Here is a 26,386-nt window from a genome sequence, read left to right on the forward strand (position 1 = left end):
CCAATTGCTTTAGGGGACGCTACAGTTTTGGGATCTCTTGGAACTTGCCAGCTCGAAATCATCTATCTCCGCCACCTTCCACTTCCTTCCACTACCATGCTGTCACAATGGGGCTCCATCCCAACTGGAAGCCTCCTGCCTTACAGTAAAGCTAAGGCCTTGTGCAATGTAAGCGCGTTAAGAGGCGACAGACAGCACCGCGCTGGCAGCCGCAATGTCCCCAGCGCAGCCCTCCGGCTGTTCCCAGCAGCGCCGCTCTGTGGAGCTTGAAGGCGGCGGCGCGGTGCGAGGGCTGCTCCTCTGCCGGCGGCCGACTTTCCAGTCGTAAATCTGCGGCGACAGCGGCGGTCGCGAGCTGGCAGCGTGCGTCGGCTAAGGACCCACACCGCTGGCGCCGCCGTCGGCCGGCGTGCTTTTTTGTGAGCGTCACTCAGCTGGAACGGGCCGGCCGTGGGCGACGAAGCTCCGAAGCCGGCGCGGCCAGCAGCAGGCAGCACTTTCTACCCGGCCGAGCCTTTTCCTGTGCAGGTTGGCTCCTCGGCGGTTCATTGCGGGGCGTTGTTCAGGGCTGGGGGGAAGGTAGCTGAGGGAATGACGCAGTGCGGGGGAGCAGTCGGATCTGATCGTCTCGTCGAATATGGAACAATGTCCTTTCAGTGCACCGAATGTATGCTGTATACAATGAGCGCGAATACGAGAGGGAGAGAGGGGGAGAGGGAGAGAGATGTGTTCCGTTCGGAGCACGGGCGGGACTGCGCAGTGAGGGAGCCGTCCTAGAAAGTGAAACGCCCGGCGCCACCCGGCCGCTCCAGCTGACACGATTTCCAGGGTGATTGCTACCGACAATGGCCGTTCGCGGAGAAAGGGGCCGTTTCTCTCCTCATCCCCAGAGCGGCTGATGGGGGCGTCGAAAACAGTCATCATGTAACCAACAGAGCATCCGACTAGGACTCGGACATCAGCTTAGGCCATGCGGAGACGAAAATGTTCTCCACGATTCATGTTGCGGAAGAGTTGCTGTTCTCTTCAGGCTGCGCATGACTGGACCACGCACGACTGAAGTGTGTAGATATGACGCCACGGAGCGTTCACGCAGCCTGCGGTACGGCGCTCTTCACCTGAATGGTAGCCAAGGAGCGGTGTACAGCGGATTTTGAACTGCTGTGACCAACATCATTCGCCTGTGTTTATGTTTGTATGTGGAGTGCCGCAAGTTCAAATGATGAAATAATTTTACCACAGCATTCTGCTAGGGTTTTTCCTTAAAGCCATGACGTGCATATGACCTTAGTTGCATTCGATGCCGTTTTCGTTTGTGTCCAACGCATCCCGTACCACACGCTATCTCTTCCGAACCTTAGCATGTTACAAAGTTCCAAGGTATTAATTCAGGGCTGGCTGTTTGCGGTTTTATGTGTAGCCCCATTCTGCGCTGACGAAATTCAATACGTTATCACCCTTCCCTTGAAGTGCATATCCCCTGTTTCCTAAATACCTACGACCCATATCGGGGCATTATAAAGTATTTTTTGGCCATCATTTCGAGTTGAGATGCAATTTTCTACAACAAAAATGTCAAGTCATTTCTCATTGCAGCTTAGAAAGGACACTTACTGACCAGGAAGTCTGTCTTCGGTTAGGTCCAGAAGCATTTTTGCTGCGCTATTGGCACAACAAAGCAGTCAAACTGTGTAGTATTTATCAAGCCATCATCGCGAAAAAACGAACACAATGTTGATGATACTTATGTGCTGTCGTTCCTGCCTAGGTGTATGTACGTAGTTTGTTGGTGTTGGGAACGCATGCATCGGAGGTGTAGCCGTAACTCACAACGCATGGTTTGAGGAGCAGAAACGAGCATAAATGTTTTGAAAGTCACAATCAGTTGAGCGCAGTCACTAGAAATGTTGCTGGCTCAAAAAATTACGATATGCAGTGCTTCTATATGGCGAAATTTGCCCCTTTGACAGGATGACAGAATTCTTAAGTATGATGCACTTACTCACCCGTTCCGCGAAGAACTGCAGAATTAGAAGATGGTAAAAGCCGGGCCCATACCAGCGTCTGCCGGTGCATCTAACCGCTGCCTCCCGGCCGAGCGGGTGCCGATCTTGAGCGCTTTAGAGGCATACGAGCTTGGAATACGGATATTCCCCGACACCATAGAGTTCCTCGAGACCGAGCCTGGAGTCTCATATAAGAGGAAATTCGGCATCCAAAACTTGCGCAGAAGTAGCGTCAAAGTCATCTTTCCAAACGTCACGCACACGGTAAGTATCGCTCCAAGATATTTGACGTCTTGAAAACCTGGGTATGACGACCGTCTCGTTGCTGGCTTAATGCCATCAAATGTGCCACTGACATGCGAAACGTAAATCAGTCATGAAGGTGTTCATCTGATTTGGGGGAACGGTGTCACGCTTTTGCCTGATTAAGTTATTGGGTTCTGCGTGGAAGAGGCGAACCCAATAACTTAATAAGGGATAATGACTAGGAAATAAAAACATCATTGCTATGTGAGATTAATCAAGGTGATTGGGTAAAATAGCACTTTGGTATGAATACACTGTATCGAATGCATGTCGGAATTTCTCGCACTTGCAATAGCACTGCATATACATGCCTGCGATCATCATCAGATTAGGCGTCATGTGTCGTAGGTTTTTAAGAGCGATAATTAATTAAATGTTTGGCTGATTCAGTTTCCTTCGAAACGTACCAGTATTATAGCCTGACGTCTGTTTAAGCGCGCCCTCAAATCAGGATATTTCAAAATAGATATTTGCTTTAGTCAAGACCGAAGACCAAAAAATATTGTATTCATGTGCCGTGACGCAAGCGTTCGGCTTCATTTAGATAGGGGCTACCGTTTCGTCAGTCCTAAGCTACGCCAACTGTCTGAGCCCGTGCTGTCTTGAGGTCGGTCGGCCGGATTATCCCGCAGGCACTCGGCCAATGGGAGGGAGGTTTTGTGACGTCAGACGATGGATCCGTCGTATCTATTGAGAATATGTCGAAAGATTGTGTTATAATCTCGGAGAAAAACTCGATTTCCCGCCTGACTTTGACTGTGCCCTTTTTTAAAAGTCGTGTTGAGCTTTTTGTGGCTAACCTTGCTGTGCGCTCCGTTGTGGCTAAAATGCAATAAAATCACACCAAAATTCCAATGACCATTACCAAAAAACACGAGGACAAGTTTGTCAAGAACAAGTTTTGTTTTGGCGCCGACAGCAGACATGCATAATGCGTATACGACTATCTCAGCAAATGAGCTGTTATGCGGAGGGATCGCATTTGAAGATCCTTAGACTCCTCACTCACCCACCTTATCTTCCTTAGAATCCCTCACTCACTCAGCTTAGACTCATTAGACTCACCTCACCCACCTTAGACTCCAATGTTCCTTGTTCGTAATGCTACTGCGAACTGGGGCGCCGTATGCCACGTTGCTGGACGTCCACGCTTTCGTTACAAGTTGTTGGAAGTCACCACGAGCTTGCCATTTTGTTTACTCTGCTATCCAATCAATGAGCTGGTCAATCGCGGAACTTTTCTCCTGATGCGATGACTATTATGGTCATGTTAATAGAAGGTGTCGTAACTTAGACACCCAAGTAATAATCACGTTGAATTATAATTAAACAACGATAGAAATCATCGTCAGGGCTGGTGTAGGAAAGCCCATATTTTCCCTACGAATGCCTGCAAGGCGTAATGATATCCAATCTGATATCAGCTACGAATCTGACAGGCAAAACGGACGGCAAAACACTATCCGGTGGGGCGGCGAACGCTCCGACTCCGTTTAGCTTCCTTGCAGGCATGTCTGGTACAAACACACCCGAAACAGATCACTGTGGTGACCACGGACGGCCAAGTTTATCACCGTTGTAACAGTTCTTACGAGTCACGGTGTCGGGATTTTCAGACAAAAGATCACTACCTAAGCTACCCGCACTACCATCTGCTGCTGGGCGGGAAAGGCGAGACCATCTCGGACGTCGGCCCCGGCCTGCAGAAGGTGGCCACGCTCGTCTTCAAGTGCACCGACTCAGAGCAGAAGCACGACGTGGCCAAAATTCTCATCGGCGAAGAGTTCAGCATACACATACCGATCGTATGGTGAGGACCGGTGACGGCCACGTGCACTGTGATATGCCAAGCTGAGCCGAAACAGATCAGCATCGGGTGATTGGGGGGGGGGGGGGGGGCGGAACTTAGGACTCCGATCATCTCTGCCCTCCTGAATCTGACCTCGGGTCCAGCGGTATCCAGGGCTAGCTGGTTACTGATCGTTTCCGGATATTGAGCTCCCTTATTATGAAGCACGACATCCATGTGACCGAAATATGGGGCGCCTCGATTAATCTTTTTAAGAGTGCTTGCACGTACCAAAAGGGCGTTCATGCGCGTCATAGTTTGCTTTGTTTTTTGAAAAGAACAAAAGTTACTCCTAAAAAAGGAGTTTTTGAACCCCAACAAAGCCCGGACGCTCTTCACTGTCCCACCATTAGATGTGACGCAATGAGCTTCCGCGTCACAATGATAAAAGCAGCGCTTTTGATCTCTTAATGTGCGTGCCTTGATTGTTATGACCAAATTTTCCCCGTTTTTATAACTAAAAAGTCATAGCAAAAAAAGAAGTCTTAGCAAAAGGAATGCTTCTACATAAATCAGCAAACAACCATATCCGAGGTCTAGGACCATGAGAGGATTAAATATACCTTGTGGACACACTATATTCTGGGAAACTGAACACCAACGACCTTTCGTCAGCACCGGGCACAAGTTTTCTGGCTCAACTTCTAAAGCGCCCTGGCCCCTTATTGTGACACCTGGCGGAGGCCACGCAGGAATCACCAGGCATATTTTAGTACATGCATCGCATCGCACGAGATCATCGTGTGAGATCATCGCGAGCACTTGTGATTGTGAGTCTCCCTGACTAGCTTTTTCATCTTGCCCACTGTTTCTTGGCTTTCCTCAGCTAGCATCTTCACAATTACCGGCGAATGGCGAACTATTGTCGCCCGTGAATAACACTATGCAGTTACATACATTTTATACTAACTGCAGAGCTTTACAATTTATTGGAAGCTTAGCGCTAAAAACCCTCAACCTTGTCGGATCTAGCTGATCTGGTGCTTTAATATACCAAAGGTGGCACGGAGGCAATAGAGTGAGGCCCTTCCGAGCCTATAATGGCGTTGACAGTTGGCTGTACTCTCCTTTGGCTTGTTCCTAGGGGTGTGCATTTCAGACCACAGCGATATTGCGACGCTGGCTGGACAAAGAAGTGCGCAGGTTGCAGTGTTTCTGTTATAAATTTGCTAGGGATAAAAGCTACACCCGGATTCCATGTACTTGTCTGGCACAAAAAGAAGACGTAACGTTAGGGAACGCTTGTGGTAGGCACAATCAGTTCAAGCCCTCTTTGCACACCGGGTTCTTGTAATTTTACCGTCCTTTTGAACGTCCAGCCCCTTTAAACCATCCGTGGCCACTCTCTGAACGTCGTGCCGGAAAGCCCGTCACTGTGACAAGTCTCCAGACGTCCGTGGTGTCGGCCGTGCTTCCAGCTCGCCGGTGCGTCCCGTACTGAGCGCGCCGAGCGTGGTCAACTTCGGCGAGCTGCCGTCAGATGGCACGCCGATCACGAGGCGTCTGACCGTGGAGAACCGCGGCCGGCGGCCCGGCCATTGGGAGATCGAGTACGCGGGCGGCACGCGCGTGACCTTTGACCCGTGCCGCGGACTGATCCGGCCCGCACAAAAAGAAACCATCCAGGTGGAGCTGATCCCGGAGTCGGAAGGGTGCATCAGCGAGACAGCCAGGTCAGCGAAAGTGGCGCACTCGGGTGCCTTGCAACTGAGCTCCTCCGACGTGCGCCGGTTTCATGGAGCTAAATTACGGATTTGATGCCTCTGACATCTTTTCATGATGAGGAACTGTGTAATTTTGAAGAAAATTAAGATATTTTCGATGCATATGAGTTGGTGTACGATTTAAGTCCAAAAGTATATCAGTCGCCGCTTTGTTTTAGCAAGCCGAGTAGGCAATGCAGGGTCAAGGAAGCTATAGATAAGCATGGCATAAGCACGCTTAGATCATATTAGCCCTGTAATTCGTGCGCTTGAAGCGGCATATGCTATCGTTCTGTATGTGTAGGTTACTGCGGTATAGACGGGTGTGCTGAGCGGGACGCCTAAAACAACGGAACTGATATATAGATACCACCGTTAATGTCTACGTTTTAGCGCTCATGGCATCGTCGATCACTGAAATGACGGGCAAACAATTAAAGTACCTCGACTGACTGTTTGTTGTTTGCTCAAGATGTGTTTGTATTGGTCACGTGACCTCAGCACACGCGGCGTCTCTGCCACGCGCCGCCGTCAGACGTGCGCAGCTGGATTTCCATCCGGCGCAATGGCAAAGACTGAAATCAGCTGTCGTGCCTCGTTGCAGATTCGTCGGCCAGGAGATGGCGCCACTGGAGGTGCGCATTGTCGGTCACGTGACCAAGAGTGCACTGCAGGTGCTGGAGCCCTCGGGGCAGACGCCACTCCGCCTGGTGGACTTTGGTGCCGTGTACTACGGCACCAAGCACCAGCGCCAGGTGGTGCTGCACAACGCGGGCGTACGGCCTATCTGCTACAGCGTCAGCTGGTCCCCGAACCAGCCCGGACAGGAGCTGGTAAGGAAGGGAGATACGGGACCGGGCGTGAGCTGGTGAGGGAGGAGGGAGGGGGTACTGCCCTGGACGAGAGCTGGTGAGGGAGGGATTACAGTACCGGACAGTAGCTGGTAAGGAAGGGAGATGCGACACCAGACAGGAGCTGGTGAGTGAGGGCTGCTGTACTAAGCAGAAGCTGGTAAGGGAGAAGGATACGGGATCGGGCAAGAGCTGATGAGGGAGAGAGTACAGCACCGGACAGGAGCTGGTGAGGGTGGAGATACAGTACAGGACAGGAGCTGGTGAGGTAGGGAGCCCAGCACCGGATAGGAGCTGGCGAGGAAAGGGGTACAATAGTTGACAGGAGTTGGTGAGGGAGGGAGTGCAGCACCGGACAGGAGCTGGCGAGGGAGGGGTACGGTGCTGGACAGGGGAGGTCAGATGGAATAGGACCGCAAGCCATATAAAAAGTTATACTCATGCCAACCCTGAAGTTGGGACCACAAGGAAAAAACAATGTGGATACATTTGTAAAAATATGATGTCTGCGCCCATAAGTGAATCTGTTATGATACGAGCATAAATGCCGCACCAATGCTGCATTTCCTTGCGGGAAACATTGCACAGTCTAGATTTTAAAAACGCAAATACAATCGTATGGTTACTACCATCACATATTAGTACGTGGTCACCACAGGAAAGCCACTGAGGCTGTTAACGTGCATGTGCAACGATTATATACTACGAATGCCGACCGCGTGAGAGCACGGTGCAGAATGAGAGCTGCATAACACATAACACATAACACATAACCAACATAACACACTGTTTCTGGCTCAGGCGGTCGATCTCACTCAGTGCCATCTGGCGGCGTTCTCTGAGGAAAAAGCCGAAGACGTCAGCGTGAGTGGACGCTGCGACGATCCGGAGCACTGTTTCCGTGTCGACCCCGCCTTCGGCAAGATCATGGCGAAGGGACAGCAGCTGCTCACAGTCGAGTAAGGTAGCCGCAGGTGATGTTCCGTGGACTTCACCCTGCCTCAAAGCAGCGGCATGGTGATGGGTCTGAGGCGGCTAGGATATTCTGGCAGCCTGTTCATAGAGCCCGGCTGTTTTTTCCGACGGGACAGCTGATTTGCCGCCTTTTTTATGAATGAGGGACCATAATAATGATCCGCCGTCTAATATATGTATATATGATATGCAGACCACCAAAGAACACCAGTTCAGATTTGATCCGTTTTTTTGGCATGATGCATGTTTAATATTCATAAAAATATATAAGTATATATATATATATATGCATATACATACTTATATATAATCCTGTTCTGGATTATAAGACCCCCTTATGCAGACCCTGTTTTGGGTTAGTGAGAGCTTTTCCTGAATAATTAGAAGGCTCCCATTTTAGTTGTATCACTCGACATTCATTTACTCGGATAAAAGACATGTAGCAACTTGATAAAGGGGCCCATGCCCTCAGTGTCCCTTTTGCTTGATTACGACGCTGCGCAGGAGGCCGCCTGTGAAGACGCCTCATTTTGTCCAGGAGGAAGCTGGAAAATCTTGCCCCCATCCCCTCGCCAGTAAGAACCCGTGGCACCGTCCCCTCATTGATAACAAAGCATTCTGCACCAGCCAATCTTGAACTATAGACTGACAGTGCCAGCATAGTGCTCAAAATGATCCATAAGTCAAGTGCTATGGCATATTCTGACTACGGTTGTAGTGATCGCGATCCATAGCCTCGTCTCGCTGCCTGACCTTGACCAGGAGCTCCTCCGCGCAGCTTCACACCACGAGCGTACCCGCCGGAGAAGGGGTTCCGCAGCGTGTACCAGTCGCCGCCGCGCCGCGACTACTGCCTGTTCCTCACCATAGAGCCCTCCATCGCCGACCTGGACCAGAACCTAGGTGAGCCCCGCAGGCCAGGCTGACAGGCAGACTATGACTCCCAGCAGCAGAGCTGGCGTCGGTGACCCCACGCGGAGTCCCAGGACTCTTGGTTCAACGACCTTCAGCGAGAGCTGCACCGGATAACGGGGCTAACGGACAGCAGCATTTCAACGTCTTGCTAAAATGTCGTGCGAATCATACCACGCTGCATTCAGACCTTGACATTTGACGGGTCTGCAGGTGAGACCGTGGATTTCCGATAGGTCGCAGCGTGGTAGGCCCGCAAGAGGTTAATTTTATTTGCGTCATCGAAGGTCGCGCCGATTGAGTGCAAAACATGCTGGTTGCGCACTGTTTATGTCACACAATGCAGTGAAGGCATGACATAAATGCCTTAAAACACGTATTGTGTACTACACTCGGGCCGAAGCTTTATTCGACCTGGCCTCATGAGATTAGAGGTACATGTACATAATGCCGCATGCTTAAGGGGACTGCTCCACAGCTGTGTGAGATTTTGAACTAAGACAGCCATCGTCATAATGATTCACTGCAGTTCCCAGCCATGCCCTTTTTAATGCTTCAAATCCTCTTCTCTCTGAGCTTGATGTGCGTGAGCTTGTGCTGATGACGATGATGATCATTGGGGTTTTAGGACACGCCAACTTCTCAGGTCATTTTGCGCCTATAACAGTTAAGTGGCTATCGAGGTGTAAAAATGGCTGTAAATCCTATGTTTGTCCAATAATGGGGGCAGCTTTTTCGTGCCAAGCATGCGAGAATCGTCACCAGTAAGGTCCGAAAAGGTAGGACCTGCGGCATCTCATCCGGAATAAAGTGCCCTCTCTTCGCGAGCTGTGGGCAGAAGTGAATAACGTGGCGAAGCGTAAGTGGCGCATCACAACGAGGACGTTTGGGCCGTTCTCCTACCGCATACAAGGTAGCTATGTGTCGCGTGTATGTGGCCAGTTCGTAATCTGCTGAGTATTAAGTATTCGCGTCTAACCTTGCGTGGTTTTCATGTCTGGACGCAGTTATGGCTTGATCATCTTTAACTTGCTGTTTATTGTGACGTCCCAGCAGCGTTGCCATTTCCATTTCACATAGGTCACTGATGGCAGGGCAAAAGTTCCTTGCCGGTAGGGGTAAAGAGCGGGTGCAAGATGCACGCGGTGTCCGTTTGGCAGGCCGCGTCAGCACGCTCGTTACCTGCGGTACCCACATGGCTCGGTTTCCAACAAAGGACGACAGCTTTGCCTGCAAGGCGCTGTCAGGCGCACTAAAATATCCTGTGTTATGGGAAATGGTGAGTTGAAGGCTGTCAGGGCCAAAACAGACCGCTCAAAGAATCGGATTAGCTTACGTGTGATTTGTTCTCACCAACTTCGATGAAGCATCGTGTGACTTGTTCTCACCAACTTCGATGAAGCATAAGGCTTCGCTAATGATGACGAGCTCGCACGTGTACAGTGAGGCGTGTTTCGGTAAAGAAAATGACAGGGTGGCTTAACACGCGCTCGGGTGGCCGGCTAGATACCCTTCGCTCGGGTGGGGTCAACTTGACACCCCCTGAGATCTCGGGAACAAAGCTAGAGACACCAAAATTACAGGGTGTGTTGACCTGTACGTGAACTCACTTAGGTCAAAGTTTCAGGTTCTTAGGTTATGACCTTTGGGACAAAAAAGGTTAAACAATGTCAAGTACCATGTTGGTCTCCAAAATGCCCCAGAACGTAGACAACCTTTCTAAGCAAAAATTCACATTCTCATTTAAAACCAGTAACCTTGTTTGACCTTTTGAAGGTCAAGGTGACCAAAACCGTACAAGATCGCTTTGAGTTTTGTATTTGACTAAGCGACAAAGATAACGCTAGGCAGTATGTTCTTTAAACAAAATGTTGACCTAGGTCATTTTAGGTCAGTCACCTATTCTGACCTCTAAGAGGTCCACGGAAGATGTATAATGCGGTTCCTGCTATCAATAAACTCTAAATAAGCGCCAGAAACTATCCCATACAGCTAACCCTTGAGTAATAGAACAGGTTGGTTTTGACCTTGGTGTGACCTTCATACCTGACCTTAGGTCAATGTATTTTGCTCATTCAACTGTTGTGTTGCCTAAGAAAGCATCTCGGATATGTATGGCTTCGTCTAATACTCCGTTGTTCGATCAGACTGAGGGATTCCTTAGAAATTGCCTTCGCTGAAACCATCGCCTGACTTTGACATGCCGTAGGTCAGCGACTTCACAAGATACATCTAATTTGTTATCTCAGACGATCTGCTATTTAACTGTCCACAATACGCGAAATTTGGCGCGGCTACGCCGCGCCGTTGGGAAATTATTCTGAACAAACCTTCGGGAGGGGGTTGTCAATTTGACCCCCACCCGGGCGCGTGTCAATCATTTACAAATGCAACACCGACGCCCACCTTCATTTTGGACCCATCAGTACATGTGACTTGAAATCCTATGTGCGGCCCGATATGCTCCAGAGCCCTCTAGCTTCAGTCTCCTGGGATCGCTCCCTGTTTTCTGATGCATGAAAGGAAGACATCCACTTCTGGTGAAATGAGTTTCCATTCAGGTAGTAATGCTGGACGCGACCTTAACACACCGCGCGAACTAATATCGCTTTCTCGGAACAGCTCCTTCATCTGAACGCCAAGTGGAATAGCGTACAACCTTCGGCCACTTTGAAGCATGTTTTCAACATAACGTGAAACAATTTTTGGCGCGTCAGATGGCTTGGAAATTGGGTCAGCTTGCAAAACGATCACATACCAAGCATTTCCTTTTTCAGTGCCAACGTCGGTTCATTTACTTCCACTGCAAGGCTAGTAACTGGTGACGTTTTGAATGCTCCGGTCACTGCTTGTGCAGCCTATTTGCACCGCCTTCGGGAATTTCACCCAGACATGTATGACATCATAGAAACGTCACGCGAAACCCCACCTCATTTCCGCGTTCTGTGTTAACGGCCATTAAAAATGTGGTCACCTAACAATGCGTGTTTGCGGTGATGCATCACCAAATGCCGCAACAATAGAAGGCATTTGGCTGTTGCACTGCTAATTGCATGTCTCGATCACGAAATGCGTCTCACCATAAGGAACACAGGCATTTCGGGCATCTATTACGTATGACAGGCATGAGGCTGATAATCGAGTAATTGAGTAAAGAGAAGCGCCGTAACAGAAAGTGTAAAGGCAAGTAAGGAAGAAGTCACCACGGAAAAATATACAAGAACACCACGAGAAAAGGTCAAAATAAAAGTACAGAACGTTCGTAAGCTAAATTTGCATGCAGGGACCAGCAACGCCACATTACTACACGTAGAGATATCACAAATGAGCCACTCCGTCCACTATAGTGGCAACTTTGACAAGGTAATTTGGGAGGCGGCAATGTCATAAAAACGTTTTACGACATGATACAGCAATGACGTATTGGGGGCCGTATCGAATAATGTGTTGTTATTTAAAGCTTTTGTTGCTGTTATTTAAAGTTTTTCACTAAGGAATACCAATAGCTACAAGCGAGTTTTTCCATTGCATCCGTTGCTTATCTCATTATTTTCAAATGTGGAATAACCCCTTTAAGCACGATTAGCACATTTCATAGGCTTTGTGCGTCAATGCACGTACAACATCACATGCTCGTGCTAAGTAATACAGAGCATACAAGTGTATTCCAGCGCGGAACCGTCAAAACATTTTGGCACAGCTCGATCTGAGGTGGTAATGGGCCCACAAACGTACATAGATATACATTCACTACACGTTTGATGACTAATGCTGTCCTTGTGGAAGCTTGAAATTAAGCATCTGGGTAGAACGGAACTAGCGCTTGATTCTGCTACAGCGGCATTTATTCCAACGTCGATTCACAGCACGTAAAGTTTACCTCAACTACGACCCGAAGCGTGTAGCACCAATTTTATTTAAAGATCGAGTCTGACTCCAGAAAATAATGCCTTATTTAGTGTCCGTTTCGAATCTAACCCGTCTTGCAGTCCGAACAAATATATATATATATATATATATATATATATATATATATATATATGATTTACATGATTACCTACATGATTTACAACACGCCCTCATGTATCTTAAGCGTTTGATTTACGTACATTGAGAGCTGTAAAAGTTAAAATATATTTTGTTAGCCTTTTCCGCCGGCCATTTTCCTACCTTTGCCATGCGAGGAAGGATCTCACAGGCTCCTCGCTGTCTCGAAAACAACACATGGTAGAGCCGAGCGGAAGGGGGCATCAGATAGCTCGCGCAAACCTGATCGAGCTAGTATCCTTAAACTTCGGTGTCATTGGGCTTCGATAAATCGAAACAGGTCAACAGGGGCAAGCTGGTAAAACCGGTGATGCTCCTCCCTATATTCCGGTATATAGCCGGTAGCACAACAAACAAAAAACATACAAGCGTACATGATTCAGTGTGTGTGTGTGTGTGTGTGTGTGTGTGTGTGCGCGTGCGTGCGTTTGACCTGCGACATGTCAGAAAAGGCCATGTGGATTACACAATCCTCGTGAGCATAGACCGCACCTCGTTATCTCAAAAACAAAGCGCCGTGCGGAAACGAGACAAACACAGCCCATACTGGATAGCGCAGGTGTTCTTGGTAATTGACCCTCATTTTGTCTGGTGGGGCATTTGTGTCGGCTGGCGATGATAATGACGATCGATGAAGAAAGCAACGTTCTTGGCTAAAATCCCACTCATATTCACTTCTACTTTCAAATGATTTGAGTTAACGTTAACTCAACTAAAACACCGCATATCTGCTAAATAAAACAGATCCGGATGAGGAAGCCTCGCCATTGTACTGTCCGTACCGCAAAAATATCGTTAACATAAATCACTCAGGTTGAGCCACGCTGTTTGCAGAGTTCGGCAAGGTGTATCTCGGAGTGAAGGCCACTTCCCTCCCGGTGATGTTTGAGTTTGAGCCCCGTCGGGCTAATTTTCCGGAATCCCACCCAGGACAGCATATACAGATGCCATGCAAGCTGACCAACAAGTCGAAGGTCCTGCCACTGAGGTTCACGTGAGTGACTGTTGATTGAATCTGGAGGCTCTGAATCGCTATGCATGTGAACGGTAGCGCATTTGCAAAGCAGCGCAGTAGCACGACAAAGTGTTTTTAGGTCATTGCTGCCAAAACTGTTTATGCGAACTGACCTTTCAGGATCTAATACAATCCAATCTAGCCAGCAATCAGCCGTTTCCACACGTTTCAAATCTGATTTGGTTCAATCTGTCAAGCAACGAACGTTTTCAGACGTAATCCATGTTAGTTTATCACCTTTCTGCGTCTGCAGGTTCAGCATGGAATGTCATGTGACGCATATACGAGAACATTTCTTGCCTCTTACGTTCTCGTCGTGTCCTTTAATTTGGTTTTATCCAGATACGCAGGCCATTTTTTGTTCCCAAGGCAATCCTACTGCGCCACCCCCCCCCCCCCCTGAAATATTTCCAATTCCAACTTAATTGCAAGGATTAATCTCAAATGCGTTGATTCATCTAATTGGTGAAGAGCTCCACTCTCTTGTTTGTGTTTTCGGGTAGAAGAAGCAAATTCATCGTGGCGCTTTATTCTGTCGGCGTGGCTCTGAATTTAGCGGTAGCTGCGATGTCCACTGAAAACGCACTCGTGTGCAGTTAACCGTTTTGTGATGCGTTTAAGGAAATCTACAGCATGCCAGTGAGCTTGCCGTTAGCAGGAAAGGGGCTCGCTTTGAGTTCCGCTCCTGATCAACCCAGAGACTGAGTCAAGGCGATGATGAGCCCATCTACTTGCAGCAATGGCAAACCCTGCTTTGCAACGTGCAGGGGATTTGTGTACGCTTCTCTTTATCCATATACCATCCAAAACGTGATCTGCCCCATGGGTGACTGGCCTCTCTCCGCAGGTTCAGCGACATCGCTCATTTTCGGGTGAGCTCGAGAAAAGGAGTGCTGAAGCCGGAGGAGACCAGGAAACTGTACATTTTGTGCAAGCCAACCCAAATCGGTTAAGTTTGCTACTCAACTGGCGATGCGTGGTCAGTCGGGGAGCCTGAGCAGGGGGCTCAACTGAGTCTGATCTCAGCGGTACATTTACCCCTTCCACGAAGTATGTGAGGTGACTGGGCCGTAGTGAACGTTCGAAAGCAGGTAGAAAATGCATGCCAGCGGTTTTGTACGGTACCTAGAATGAAGACGGAAAAGTGCAGCAACGTTACGACCGAGACAAAGCTGCAGACCATTGTCCTTTTTGCAAGCCCGCCGCGGAGCCCAGCTCCAGCTCCGCGTCCCTCCTGACCGCGGTACGCGGCCCTGTCTGCCCGGGCGTCGGTCGGCCGCGCCGACCGGTTGCTGAGTGTTCGTCCCTTCCGCCCCACAGGGCCGCTCTCCCGCCACGTGCTGCTGGACGCGCTCGGCGTCGACACCGAGCCGGGCCGGGAGGGGGCGCCCGCGCAGGCCCAGGACCGGCTGCTCGTGTCCGCCAGGCTGCGCGTGGCCACGTACTGCGCTCCCATCACGCCCGAGAAGCAGCCGCTCTTCGTGCCCGGTACGCGAAGGTCGCACGGCGACAGCTGGGCTGGGACGACCACACGGCGCGGTCATGTGGATTGCAAGAGTGCTGGTATTCGAAGGTTTCCCATACGAGTAGCAAACCTGTCGTTCGCCGACCAAGGGGTGTAGGATGAAACCACGTGAGGGGGACCTGCACAGACACAGTCCCTCGGCTCGGCACAGCGATTCGTCACTGCGCCGACGGCTGAGGGCGGATGTGCTCCGTCCCACCAGGCATCACACCACTGTGGGGCCACAACGAGACGGGGCTGAACGCCGAGGCGCTGCGGCCGGGCCGGGGTGACGCGCCTGCCTGCAGCCTGGCGGCCACGCGGGCCGCCCGCCACCGCTGGGTGCGCTGGGCCTCCATCGGAGAGGAGCAGCGCTCGTTCCTGGCGCTGCCCAACGACAGGGCAGCCAGCATCCGACCGTACCATGGACCGGCTCCAATCAGGTCAGGGCAGAGGAGCAGCGCTCGTTCCTGGCGCTGCCCAACGACCGGGCGGCCAGCATCCGATAGCACCACGGCCCGGCTGCCATGAGGTGCGCGCGGGCGGTCTGCTCCCTGCGGACCTGGTCAGGGGGGACGAGCCGTGAGGCCGCTGCCCTCAGGTGAGCGTATCGGAGCTCTGGCGCAGTTACGTGGGTGTGGCACGCATTCAGGTGAGCTTAGCAAGGGAGAGGCAATGCCGGGTGAGTGTTATTACGTATATATATATATATATATATATATATATATATATATATATATATATATATGTGTGTGTGTGTGTGTATGTATATGTATATAGGTGACTGTTATTAGGTGAGTATATCAGAGGCCAGAGACACCGTTAGTAAGCGTGAGGAACGTTGGGACTACCTGGACGATTTGGGAATGTTATATAATGTAGATCACATGACACACAACGTGACTTAATTGTCCGTTTAATTCTACATTTTTTACTACACAGAAGATGAAATGCGATTGATTTGTTGGCTTGAGCAGGGAAAAGTTTAGCTACTGTTCTCACAAGTTTGCCGCAGCAATGTTTTTACAGGGACATTGGGTCATTGGGCCCTACCGCGCTCTCAGCTGCTGAGGCCAGGTGACATCGCCTGCCTCTCAATCTGGCAGGAATCGCCTGCACCGTGGGGAGTCGGATCGCGTTCTTTTGGGTTCTCAGACGCGCAACTTAAACACTGCACTACCGGTGCTCAAACAGCTTGTCTGGTATTATGTAGGTAATCGCAATGCGAAATAACACGCCGGGGAGATAGCACTTGGTGTTTGCCTAACTTTGCCGGCAAGGTCTGATAACTAAGTCCACTTGTCGAGTTTTATGAAGCCGCGTAAAAGCACCACGAACTGTTAAATTTACAGTTACTTATCGCACGCTTTTCCTCATCATATGACACCGAAATAGTGAAATGTGTTTAATTTTTAGCAACATGATATCCAACCCATTGCAAAACATCTTTACTACGCCGATGCCTGATTAGAACACGACTACATAAAGGGAGCAGCGAAACAGATCGTGTATTTTCAGCATTGTCCCCAACTAAATATGCGATGCATCGCAAATAGCTGCATGGCCATCTACCGTCATTGATGACTGCCAAACATCACGCTTGTGCTCAGAAGAAAATTGACCACTAGGCTACGCTATGACCACTTCGCTACAACACCACATTGCATGCAAAAACGGTAGTTGAGATAAATTTTGAGTTTCTGTGTGGCTGTTGTAGCAAAGAAGAGCCTGCTCGGAATTTCCACACTCCGTACTTACTTAGGGCAACGAGTTTCAATGTTTGGCACAAGGTGACCAGAACACCGAATGGTGCACTGGTCTTTCGAGCTGCTTTTCCAACTCACCGAACTGGTTGGCTTCATCCTCGCCTGTAGCTGAGGAATGTTTCTCCTTCCAGCAACCACCACCATCACGTGAACTTACCGAGGGCCTTCCCCGTCAGGCGACCGGGCCAGCATGTGTTCTCAGTATAGGGGCTCAGTGTTCCCTTAAACAGACAATGACGGAGGTGATGCGGCTGTGCCAGGCTCGGTGATGCGTCCGACTGTGCTTCCTTTCAGGACAATTTTCACCGGTCAGCCGCGGTACACATACCTGGACCCTCAGTACCAGTACAAGGCCGATGAGTGGCGTCACATCCTGCTGAACGAGGCCCGGTACCAGGAGTACATCGACGACTGCCGAATGGAGCGCTGGCTCCAGCTGCTGGAGCAGGAGCGGCAGCTGTACGACGGACAGGAGAACGACAAACTGCTCATCAAGACGGTACGTTGGCAGTAGTGAGACAGAAAGCTGTTCAGCATAACCCCCAATGCAGTTTAGGTCTTACGTATCCTATGTTGATGGATGGACTTATCTATGTGGATTCATGAGCGTTCGATTTGATGTCATCTTGTAATCGGGAAAGCAGACGGGACGGCACAGGGGTGATTCAGATTTCAGGCGTTTTCATTGAGATCGCGGAGGACGCTGTTTCGCTGTCGACCGGCATGCACTGTGTAGCAATGCACCTACAGTGCATCGTCATTAGTAATCGAAGCCGGTCGCTTGCGAGGAACGCGTGGAGTTGCATCTTTATTCTATGAATGCGTACTCTGGAATACGTCTGCACGTGGTCTACAAGGATGACGGTGCATGTGCTGCTTCTCTACAAATACTAAACAACGCAAAGTGCGGAGCCGCTGGACCATTTTCAGGCGACCCACTTCCTGGGCGAGGGGTTCAGATCGCTGATAAAGATGTGGAGCACCGTGTGCAGCAGGGAGCGTCGCCGCCTGCTGAGGCTGAAGGCCCACGTGGATGGCGCGCCTGGTGAGCCCCCAGTGCACGCGGTGACCTGGTCCTCAGCAGCACGTCTGCCTCGAGACGCGGCAGTCTTCTCCCAGAGCAGCTCGCACGCACCAGTGAGCGGTGACGTTTCACCGCTGTTTAGGCTGTTTAGGATCCCGGGCACCCGGGGCGCGTGCAACATCTATTGCGGTGAGGAGGGTGGCGTGTTGGGACGTCCGGGATACTGGGCGGCGGCGGTCGCGTTAATGGTGGTGAGATGAGCAGCACGTTGAGCATCGGCTAATGAAACTCGGTGTCAGGCCGCGAGCGTTGCGGTTGGATCTCACTGGCTGTGTTGAGACAATGGGCACGATGGTGTGTCCGACTATTAACTTTAATCGTTGCATACTTCCATAACTAGTGTGAGTGTCCCCATGCACGCCGTAAATGGCTAGACGAAAGGAAGCTTGGGCTTGCTTATCACCGCAGGGCAAAGCGTCGAGGCATGCAATTTCCTGTGCACATGCCACAAAGTCGCTAAGTGAGCCAAATGTTGTCACATTATGGCCGATAAACGACGAGCAGCTAACCAGTGTCCTCATGCGATAGTGCTGCCGTGGGCCCATCGCCATTTTACAGCTGGCGTGTCTTTGAATCAGCTCCGGGCCTAAACAAAATGGAGGAGGATGACTCCACGGGCCACTGCAGTCTCGAAATCCTGGAGAAATACGACGAGCGGCCGAAGAGCCAGGAAACGCGAGACGCCTGTCAACGGGAGCTCACCTGCGTGGAAATAGCTAAAGTCAAGATTTGCAACAAACTGCTCAACTTTGGTGAGGTGGGTCTCACCTTAGCACAAGCATCAGTGCAAATGAGACCGGCGCATGGGCATCGGCAGTGCTAGAATGTCAGAATGTAGATCTACACCAGATATGGAATGCACAGACCATCCAACGGGCAGGCCGCCAGCGGTCCCAAATAAGCGCGTTGTATCAAAGCACATGTCGAAACTTTCTTTAAGATTTAAAGCAAGAAATCAACAAAAAATTAAAATACCGTTGCAGTCGAGTAGTCTTTTCGTGCAGACTCAATTAAAGAAGAGGAGCTCGACGCATTTGTTCAATGCATATGTGGAATAAAGCAGTGATTAGCTTCACCATCCTATAATGAGCTGCAGCTATGCCCGTCCGAAAACCAGATGTCATAATGAATTATTATGGTTGTTGTTTTTCTCTCACGGCCACCCCCGCGCGCCTTTGATGTGCCCTACAGGTGCCGGCCGAGGTCGATGACCGCCGCCGCCGTGCCGCCTGAGGCGGTGGAACGCCGTGACCTCACTCCGAATCTGCACCGCGACGGCCGCCTCTCTCCGCAGGTGGCGCAGAACGTCTGGGCGTGCCGCACTCTGGACGTACGCAACCCGCTGGAGCGGCCCGTGCTGTTCCGGCTGCACGTGGACTGCAAGGAGCTGGAGCACACGACTCCCACGTCGGCCGTGGTGCTGCCCCGCTCGGTCGTCCGGCTGCCGGTCGTCTTCCAGTGCAGCACCAAACAGGAGTACAAACGGTGAGACTGACTGGCCCAGCTGGCGTGGCATGCCGCGCCGGTGTGAGCTGTCAGCCGGCGGAGGTTGTGGCGGCAGCGACAGTGAGGTCAGCGGCGGCGGTGGCAAACACCGCCGGGCGATGCCGCGTCTCCGCGCGGTCGCATCACTGACAACATTGCCGTCGAAGGCACCTTTCGTATGTGAGCGATTCGTGATTATTGTGATTGATTGGCTGGAATTGGACTGAAACGTGTTTCGGCAGGGTGATAAAGTACTCCATCAACGGTACCTGTCTGGACAACGTGCTCGTGGTGGCGACGGTCGTCAGAATGCGTCTGGACATCTCCACCACCAACCTGCACTTCAACTGCGCCAACCTCGTCTCCGTCTGTGCGTAGCATGGCGCATGGTCAGGGACGAATAATCAGGGAAATCCACCACAGCCAGCTCCTCGAATGATCCATCGACGCATTTGCTTCGAAAGGCGTGTTCAAAGTGCATGTGAAATTTGATCTTGATCGACACCAAACCAAAGCTGGCATTTAAAAGTGGTGAAACGAATTGCTATCTTAGGCGTGCATGGGTCCGGGCACAACCGCACCCATAGCCAACTCGAACTGGAGTCTGAACTCGAACTAGAGTCTCGACTCGAACTGGAGTCTGGACGTGGACTCGAGTCTGCGCCCATGGTCGTTTGGAACTTGGACTCATCAGAACTTTGAACCTCGGACCCCGTTGAGCTTAAAAGGAAAGAAACAAGTATCTACTTAAGATGCATCATACAGATTGAAATGATAGGAAATGCCGATAGCGAGAGCTTCTCTAAAATAATCAGCATTTAGTAAGAATACGAACAACGCAGAAACAAAGTGTAGCCTGTGAAAGGGATGGCTTTGAACATGCGGCAAGAGTTTATCTTGCCGTGCGTATTTAGCTGTGTTGGGCTGGGTCTGATCAGGGTGGGTTTATTTCGGCCGGTTTCAGTTGAGTCCGGTTGGATTTAGTCATGTCGAATGGGCCTGGTCCAGGCTGCGTATATTTAGTCAGCATTAGTTACAAAGCCTTCATAAACGCTACAAGCGCATGCCTAAAGTCTGACAGCTATTTAACACTGACTCGGCCAGTCATTAGGCAAGGCTGGTGATTTGGAGGTTATGTGGGGTTGGTCTAGCTCAAGTTTATCATGATTTGGATCCTGGACGATCTCTACTCGTGGTAACCTGATATGCAACGGTCTCCGCTGCGTGCAGTTCCCTAAGAAACTGATGGATTTCGATTCAAGGCTTTCGGGCTCGGCTTTAATTCCCAATGACTCGGGATGTCCTGAAAGTTTTCTCTAGCCAGATGAAGACTGGGTAGGAGACATGCATACAAATGCGTTGTGAGTACAGTAATCCACTGGGTTAGGCTGTCTACAACCTCACGCATTATTGGTGTTCAGGCCGTTTCCCTGTCAAAATAACTCAACGCTCACCGCACCAAATACATCGTGAGCGCTAGCTTTGACCTTCATAAGATCGCAACTCTTCAGCAAATTATACACATCACGCCACCATCACGTGCGCTTGAGCTTACATCGTCGTCATCCCCATGTAAATAAGCCAACGGTAGGCATTCCGACATCAACGGACTAATTAAAAGCATGCACTGGCTTCAATGCGTGCTAACGTCCGTACGTCATACCAGCGCCCTGTCGACATTTGTCGCCAGCGCCGGGCGTCTACCAGATGGTAGTGGTGCTACGGAACTCTCTGAACGGCGTCGGCGAGTACCGCTGGCGCCAGGCGGGCGGCGACCAGGGCGGCGTGTTCAGCATCAAGCCGGCCCACGGCGTCATCGACCCGTACCACAGCCAGCGCTGCCTGGTCACGTTCCGGCCGGCCGCGCGGCTGCGCCAGGCGCACGCGGCTACATTCGCGTGCCACGTGACCGGCGGCGACGTGCTGGAGCTGGCGCTGAGCTCCGAGCTGGGGGCGCCGCGGCTCCGGCTCACCGACGACCGGCTGCAGCTAGAGGGCCTACCGCTGTATCAGGTGCGCCGCTGCACGCCGCGGCTCTACAACGTCGGTGCAGTGGACGCATTCTTCTCGGTGTCCGATCCGCGGCCGGGCCCGGGCGTGAGCGTGTCGCCGGCCGACGGCGTGGTGCCGGCCGGCGGCTCCGTGACTCTCGTCGTCACCCTGGTGCCGGTCAGTCTGTGCCGTTTCGACTGCCCGGTGCGCGTGCTGGTGCGCGACGGCCAGGCGGTGACGCTGGGCATCAGCGGCCGCGTGGAGGCGCCGGAGGTGAGCAGCGACTGCGGCGCCCTCTACTTCGGCGGCGTGCACTGCGGCAGCAGCGTCAGCCAGGTCTTTCACCTGGAGAACCGCACCAAGATCCCGGCCACGCTCGAGCTTGACCTGCGCGAGCACGCCGAGTTCGCGCTGGCCGGCCTGTTCGAGGCGGCGCGCGACCAGTCTGTGGTCGAGACGGACGACCACCGGTACATCCTCCGCGTCGGCGCCGGCCAGCTGCTGCCCGTCAGCTGCCGCTTCGCGCCGCACTCGCTCGCCAACCACGGCTTCGTGCTGGCGCCGCTGCTGCACGCGCCGGACGAGGTGCGCGCCGTCGGCTCCTCGCGCCGACCCTCGCAGGCCACCGCGTCCATGGCCGATCGGCTGTCCAAGCCGAGGCGCGGTCAGGCAAGTCGGGCGGAGGCCGTGGTGCGGCTGCCGTCGCTCAAGGTGATCGCCACGGCGCTCAAGCAGCCGGTGCTGCTGAAGCCACAGACGCTGCGCTTCGACATCGGCGCCGACCTGCTCGAGAAGTGCTTCAAGGTCACGAAGCGCGTCACCATCGCCAACAACCTGAGCCGCGACATCAAGGTGGTCATCAACGCCAAGTCCAACGACTGCTTCCGCGTGGGCCAGCCGGACGCGGCGACAGGCTCGCGCGGCATCATCGAACACCAGCTGGCCGTCGGCGAGGAGATGAAGCTGCCAATCACGTTCGCCACCTCGTTCCTGTACCCGACGCACCCGACGACGGTGCGCGCGCACCTGCCCGTGTACGTGGACGCGCTGGACCAGCCGGCCGTGACGCTGGACATCCTGGCCGAGTGTCGGCCGGCACACATCACCACGGCGCCGCGCACGCTCTTCCTGGGCGCCGTGCCGCTGGACATGGCCGTCTCCTCCGACCTGAACGTCGTCTGTCACAACTACCAGCAGCCGGAGGAGCTCAGCGTCAGCGTCAGGCGAGTGGCGACGGCAGCGTCAGGTCGGCGGGGCTTTGGCCGCCGTCAGGCTGGCTAGGCACGGGATGGTGGTCGGGGAAGGTCGACAGACGGGAATTCGGTGCAAGTAAGTGCCTTAGCCGACGCCGGGCGAATGGGTGAGGTTTGATGTGGTAAAAGATGTGTTGATGTGTTCGGAGTTGTCAGGGGAACCCGACGGGGTCTTATGCGGGGGCTTATGTGGGGAGGGGGGGGGGAGATAAAGCACTGCACCTGAAGCAAATGTATGAATTACAGCACCCGCGGGCCGTTACGCGGCCATAGATCTGCTGACCAGGCGTGGACCGGGACGCGATCCGACCGTGCTAACACGCCGGCTGGCCGTTGCAGCTTCGCCGAGGTACACCCGGCCGACACAGTAGAGCTGCCGTCCATCACGTGGCGCTTCCCGAGCTCGGCGCGCGTGGCGGCCGGCCGGTCTTCGCAGCTGGTGCCGCTGGTGGTAAGCTTCACCGCTACGCGGCCCGTCTCGGTGAGCGCGCGCCTGGAGATCAGCGACCAGAGCGGCCGCGTCGCCAGCCTGCTGCTGCTGGCCAGCGCCGACAACTGCCTGCTCACCACCTACTCGTTCCTCAGCCTGCATCCGGAGCGGTACCAGGGCTGGCTGGCCATGCAGAGCCGGCCAGCGGAGGCGGCCGGCTCACAGGAGCTCGACTCTGGTCATCGGCCAGCCGGTGTGGCGTCCACCACGTCGGCGGCGGCTGCGGGCGGCGGCGGCGGCGAGCCGGTGCCCGAGTGTGACGTGGTGGAGCCGCCGGCGCGCGTCGCCTCTGTCTCCAGCGTGGCTTCCGAGCCGCTGGATATGGACCCGCTGCCCATGGACGTCGTGCTGCCCACGGGCTCCACCACCGAGTTTCCCCGGTTCCCCACCGGCAGCGCCGTGGAGGAGTTCTTCCAGGCCACCTACGACGCCATCGAGATGTGGTTCGTCAACTTTGGCTTCCCGAACGGCACGTTTCCCTACGAGCTGTACACGCACCTGCCGGAGTGCATGAGCCACTCGCAGCAGCCCAGCAAGTTCTCCAAGGAGGAAAAGGCGCAAGCGCAAATGTGGCAGACTTTGGGCGACTCTGTCGCATATCTCAGCAACAAGAAGATCCCGCAAGATATTGCAGAGGATGATGCCGATTTCGGTGATAATCGCAGCACAATTTTGATTTACATCAAAAGAAACCGAGCGATCCTTGACTTCCTGAAAAAGGAGGGTGCGCTACTGGCGCACGTCAGACCAGAATTTTTGCTACGGTACGAAGACTTTCAGATACTGCTTGAGGTTATTGAAGAAATACAGGAGAGCCGTGGCACGACCGGGCTCGACGTGGTAGTGAACGGCTCCTCTATTGATGCCGGTATCTCCGCCGGCAATTTGCAGACTAAGGACTCCTCGCCGTCCATGTCATCCACAGTCGCCTCCCTCAATGACGTGGCGAAGCACCTCCTCGATCCGAACATTATTGCCGTGTATGGAGCCTTCCGGGACAGCAGGCAGTTTAAGGATATTTCCAAGGCGGCTTGGATGGATATCCTTCTGCAGGTGTTCCGTAGGTTCATCCTGCAGACAGTCGTGAAGCCATCCAGCGTCACTCTGTGGCCGGAGATGTCAGAGACGGACGCCAAGTACATGCCGCAGGACATAGATCCCTTCGAGAGCAATATCTATAGCGTGCAGGAGCGCCTGCTGCTGGCCTGGATGACCTGGTCATACAACAGCCAGATGCGTCTGCTGTGGGACACCGACGTCTCCGACGACCACTGCATCACCAACTTCGACGCCGACCTAGACAACGGCGTGGTGCTGTGCGCCCTATTTGCCTCCTACTGCCCGTTCCTGCGCGACCATCTGAAGACTGAGGTGTACGCGCGGCCCTCCACCCCGGAGCAGGCGTTCCACAACTGCGTCATCGTCGCCGAGACGTGCTCGCTGCTCAACCTGGACACGCGTCTCAACCCGTCGGCCATCATGGACGCCAACCCGGTGGCCATGATCCTGCTGGTGACGGCGCTGTACGAGAAGCTGCCGCTGTACTGGCCACGAGAGGCTATCCAGTTCCGGCCGGAGTTGGGCTCCAGCCAGGCGCGCCAGCTTCACATGCGCAACACCAACAACCGCGTCGTTGTCTATGAGGTGAAGATGCTGGGCGGCGAGCGCGGTGTGTTTCACGTGCAAGGCGGCCCGGAAATCGCCGTCGGGCCGCGCCGCACCCTCGACGTCACCGTCCAGTGCAGCGTGCACCGCATCAAGCAGTACTCAGGTCAGTGCCCGGCCCCGGCTGGTGTCGGTCCGGCCGCTCCGCCCCCTCCCCGGAGTAATGGCTGCGTCATGCTCCCATGACCTCCTTCTTTCGGGCTCGCTTACTACACCGTGCTGTCCCGCTGCCGTGTGTCTCAACCCTTCCTCTTGCTGTCCCGTGGGTCTGCTCATCACGCCGTGGCGGGCCATGCTGTTTGTCAGTCCACTCCGACTCCGTGGTAACGGCAGCCGAGTGGTTAAGCTTCGCGTTCGGGAAACCAGAGGTACGGATTCGGTTCCTGACGGCGCCCTCTCGCCAGGGTGCGAGGCGGGCTACGTCACACAGCTCCAGCAGCCGTATCGTGCTGCCCTGATGTGATGATGTGGTGTCTCAGTGCGTCGTGAAGCCCCGATGACTAATACCCGGCGCCGTCCGTAGCCACGCTACTGCTGTGCCCCAAGTCGACGGTGGCGCCGCGGCCGAAGCCGCTGGTCTACCCGCTGGCCGGCGGACCGCTCGGCACCTCGGCGCCGACCGTCGTCGACGTCGTTTCGCCGCTCTACAGCTGTCGCCAGGTGCGCGTCGACGTGCCCAACCCGCTCAAGGAGAGCGGCGACTTCACCGTCCGGCTGACGGACAAGCCGCAGGGCGACCTCGACCTCGACACGTGGCTGCGCGGCGGCGTCGATGCGTTCCCCGTGATCGCGCTCACTCGGCCCGTGGCGCTCAAGGCGCGCGGCAAGTCGCGCGTCGACGTCACGCATATGCCGTGGGCGGCGCGATGTCGCGACTACTACGCACTCTTCTCGAACGCGGCACTGGGCGACTTCGTCGTGTGCTTCCGCTCGTCGCCGACCGACCCGGAGCCGTTGGCGGCCGTGTGGCCGGCGCACGGCTGGCTGGCGCGGCAGGTCGCGTCGCGAGCCGGCCCGCTCTGCGCCGAGCCGGCCATCGCCGGCGTGCCGCTGGTCTGCAAGAGCGTCACCATCGGCCAGCGCGCCGTGCGGGTGAGCGCGCTCCGCCGCGTCGCCTGCCCCGGCGGCTGCGGCGTCCGGGCCGGCCGCGCGGCTGCGGAGCCGTCCGGCTGGCCAGACGCGGGAAACGGGGCGTTGCCACGCGATGTGCTACAGGATGCCCCCGTAGGAAGTGTGGTAGCTGGTCCTGTTGAGTTGAGGAGACCCGCACAAACTGCTTGGTTGCTGGGTGGGTGTAGTGACAGTGCCTGGGTGAAGTGGGATTGAATATCTAGGTTAAACGTGCGCAGGCCGGCTGCCGGGACGGCCGAGAGGTGGGGCTGGGGCCACGTGACCATTGTGGCATGCACGTGGGTCCGACGATGGGACGGGCGAGAGGGGAGGTCGAAGCCCGGGTGACCAACCCCTCGTACCCAGGTCGGCT

The 26,386-nt window shown here is 53.6% G+C and overlaps 1 protein-coding gene across 1 annotated transcript; it reads left to right on the forward strand.

The window, feature by feature from the left end:
* The first annotated feature begins 1,908 nt into the window (after positions 1–1,908).
* Positions 1,909–26,131, forward strand: LOC119100660 (cilia- and flagella-associated protein 47). Its single transcript, XM_037223736.1, has 19 exons — positions 1,909–2,270; positions 3,929–4,122; positions 5,580–5,834; positions 6,469–6,697; positions 7,517–7,674; positions 8,469–8,593; positions 13,484–13,643; positions 14,512–14,612; positions 14,985–15,152; positions 15,392–15,611; positions 17,229–17,433; positions 17,865–17,979; positions 18,597–18,775; positions 19,313–19,503; positions 19,746–19,873; positions 21,194–22,718; positions 23,088–25,009; positions 25,427–25,871; positions 26,119–26,131. The coding sequence occupies exons 1-19, from the start codon at positions 2,037–2,039 to the stop codon at positions 26,129–26,131; spliced, it is 6,567 nt and encodes a 2,188-aa protein (XP_037079631.1). The 5' UTR covers positions 1,909–2,036.
* Positions 26,132–26,386: the final 255 nt, after the last annotated feature.

The sequence above is a fragment of the Pollicipes pollicipes genome, unplaced genomic scaffold (assembly GCF_011947565.3).
Source record: "Pollicipes pollicipes isolate AB1234 unplaced genomic scaffold, Ppol_2.1 Scaffold_4881;HRSCAF=5763_pilon_pilon_pilon, whole genome shotgun sequence".
NCBI lineage: Eukaryota > Metazoa > Arthropoda > Thecostraca > Pollicipedomorpha > Pollicipedidae > Pollicipes > Pollicipes pollicipes.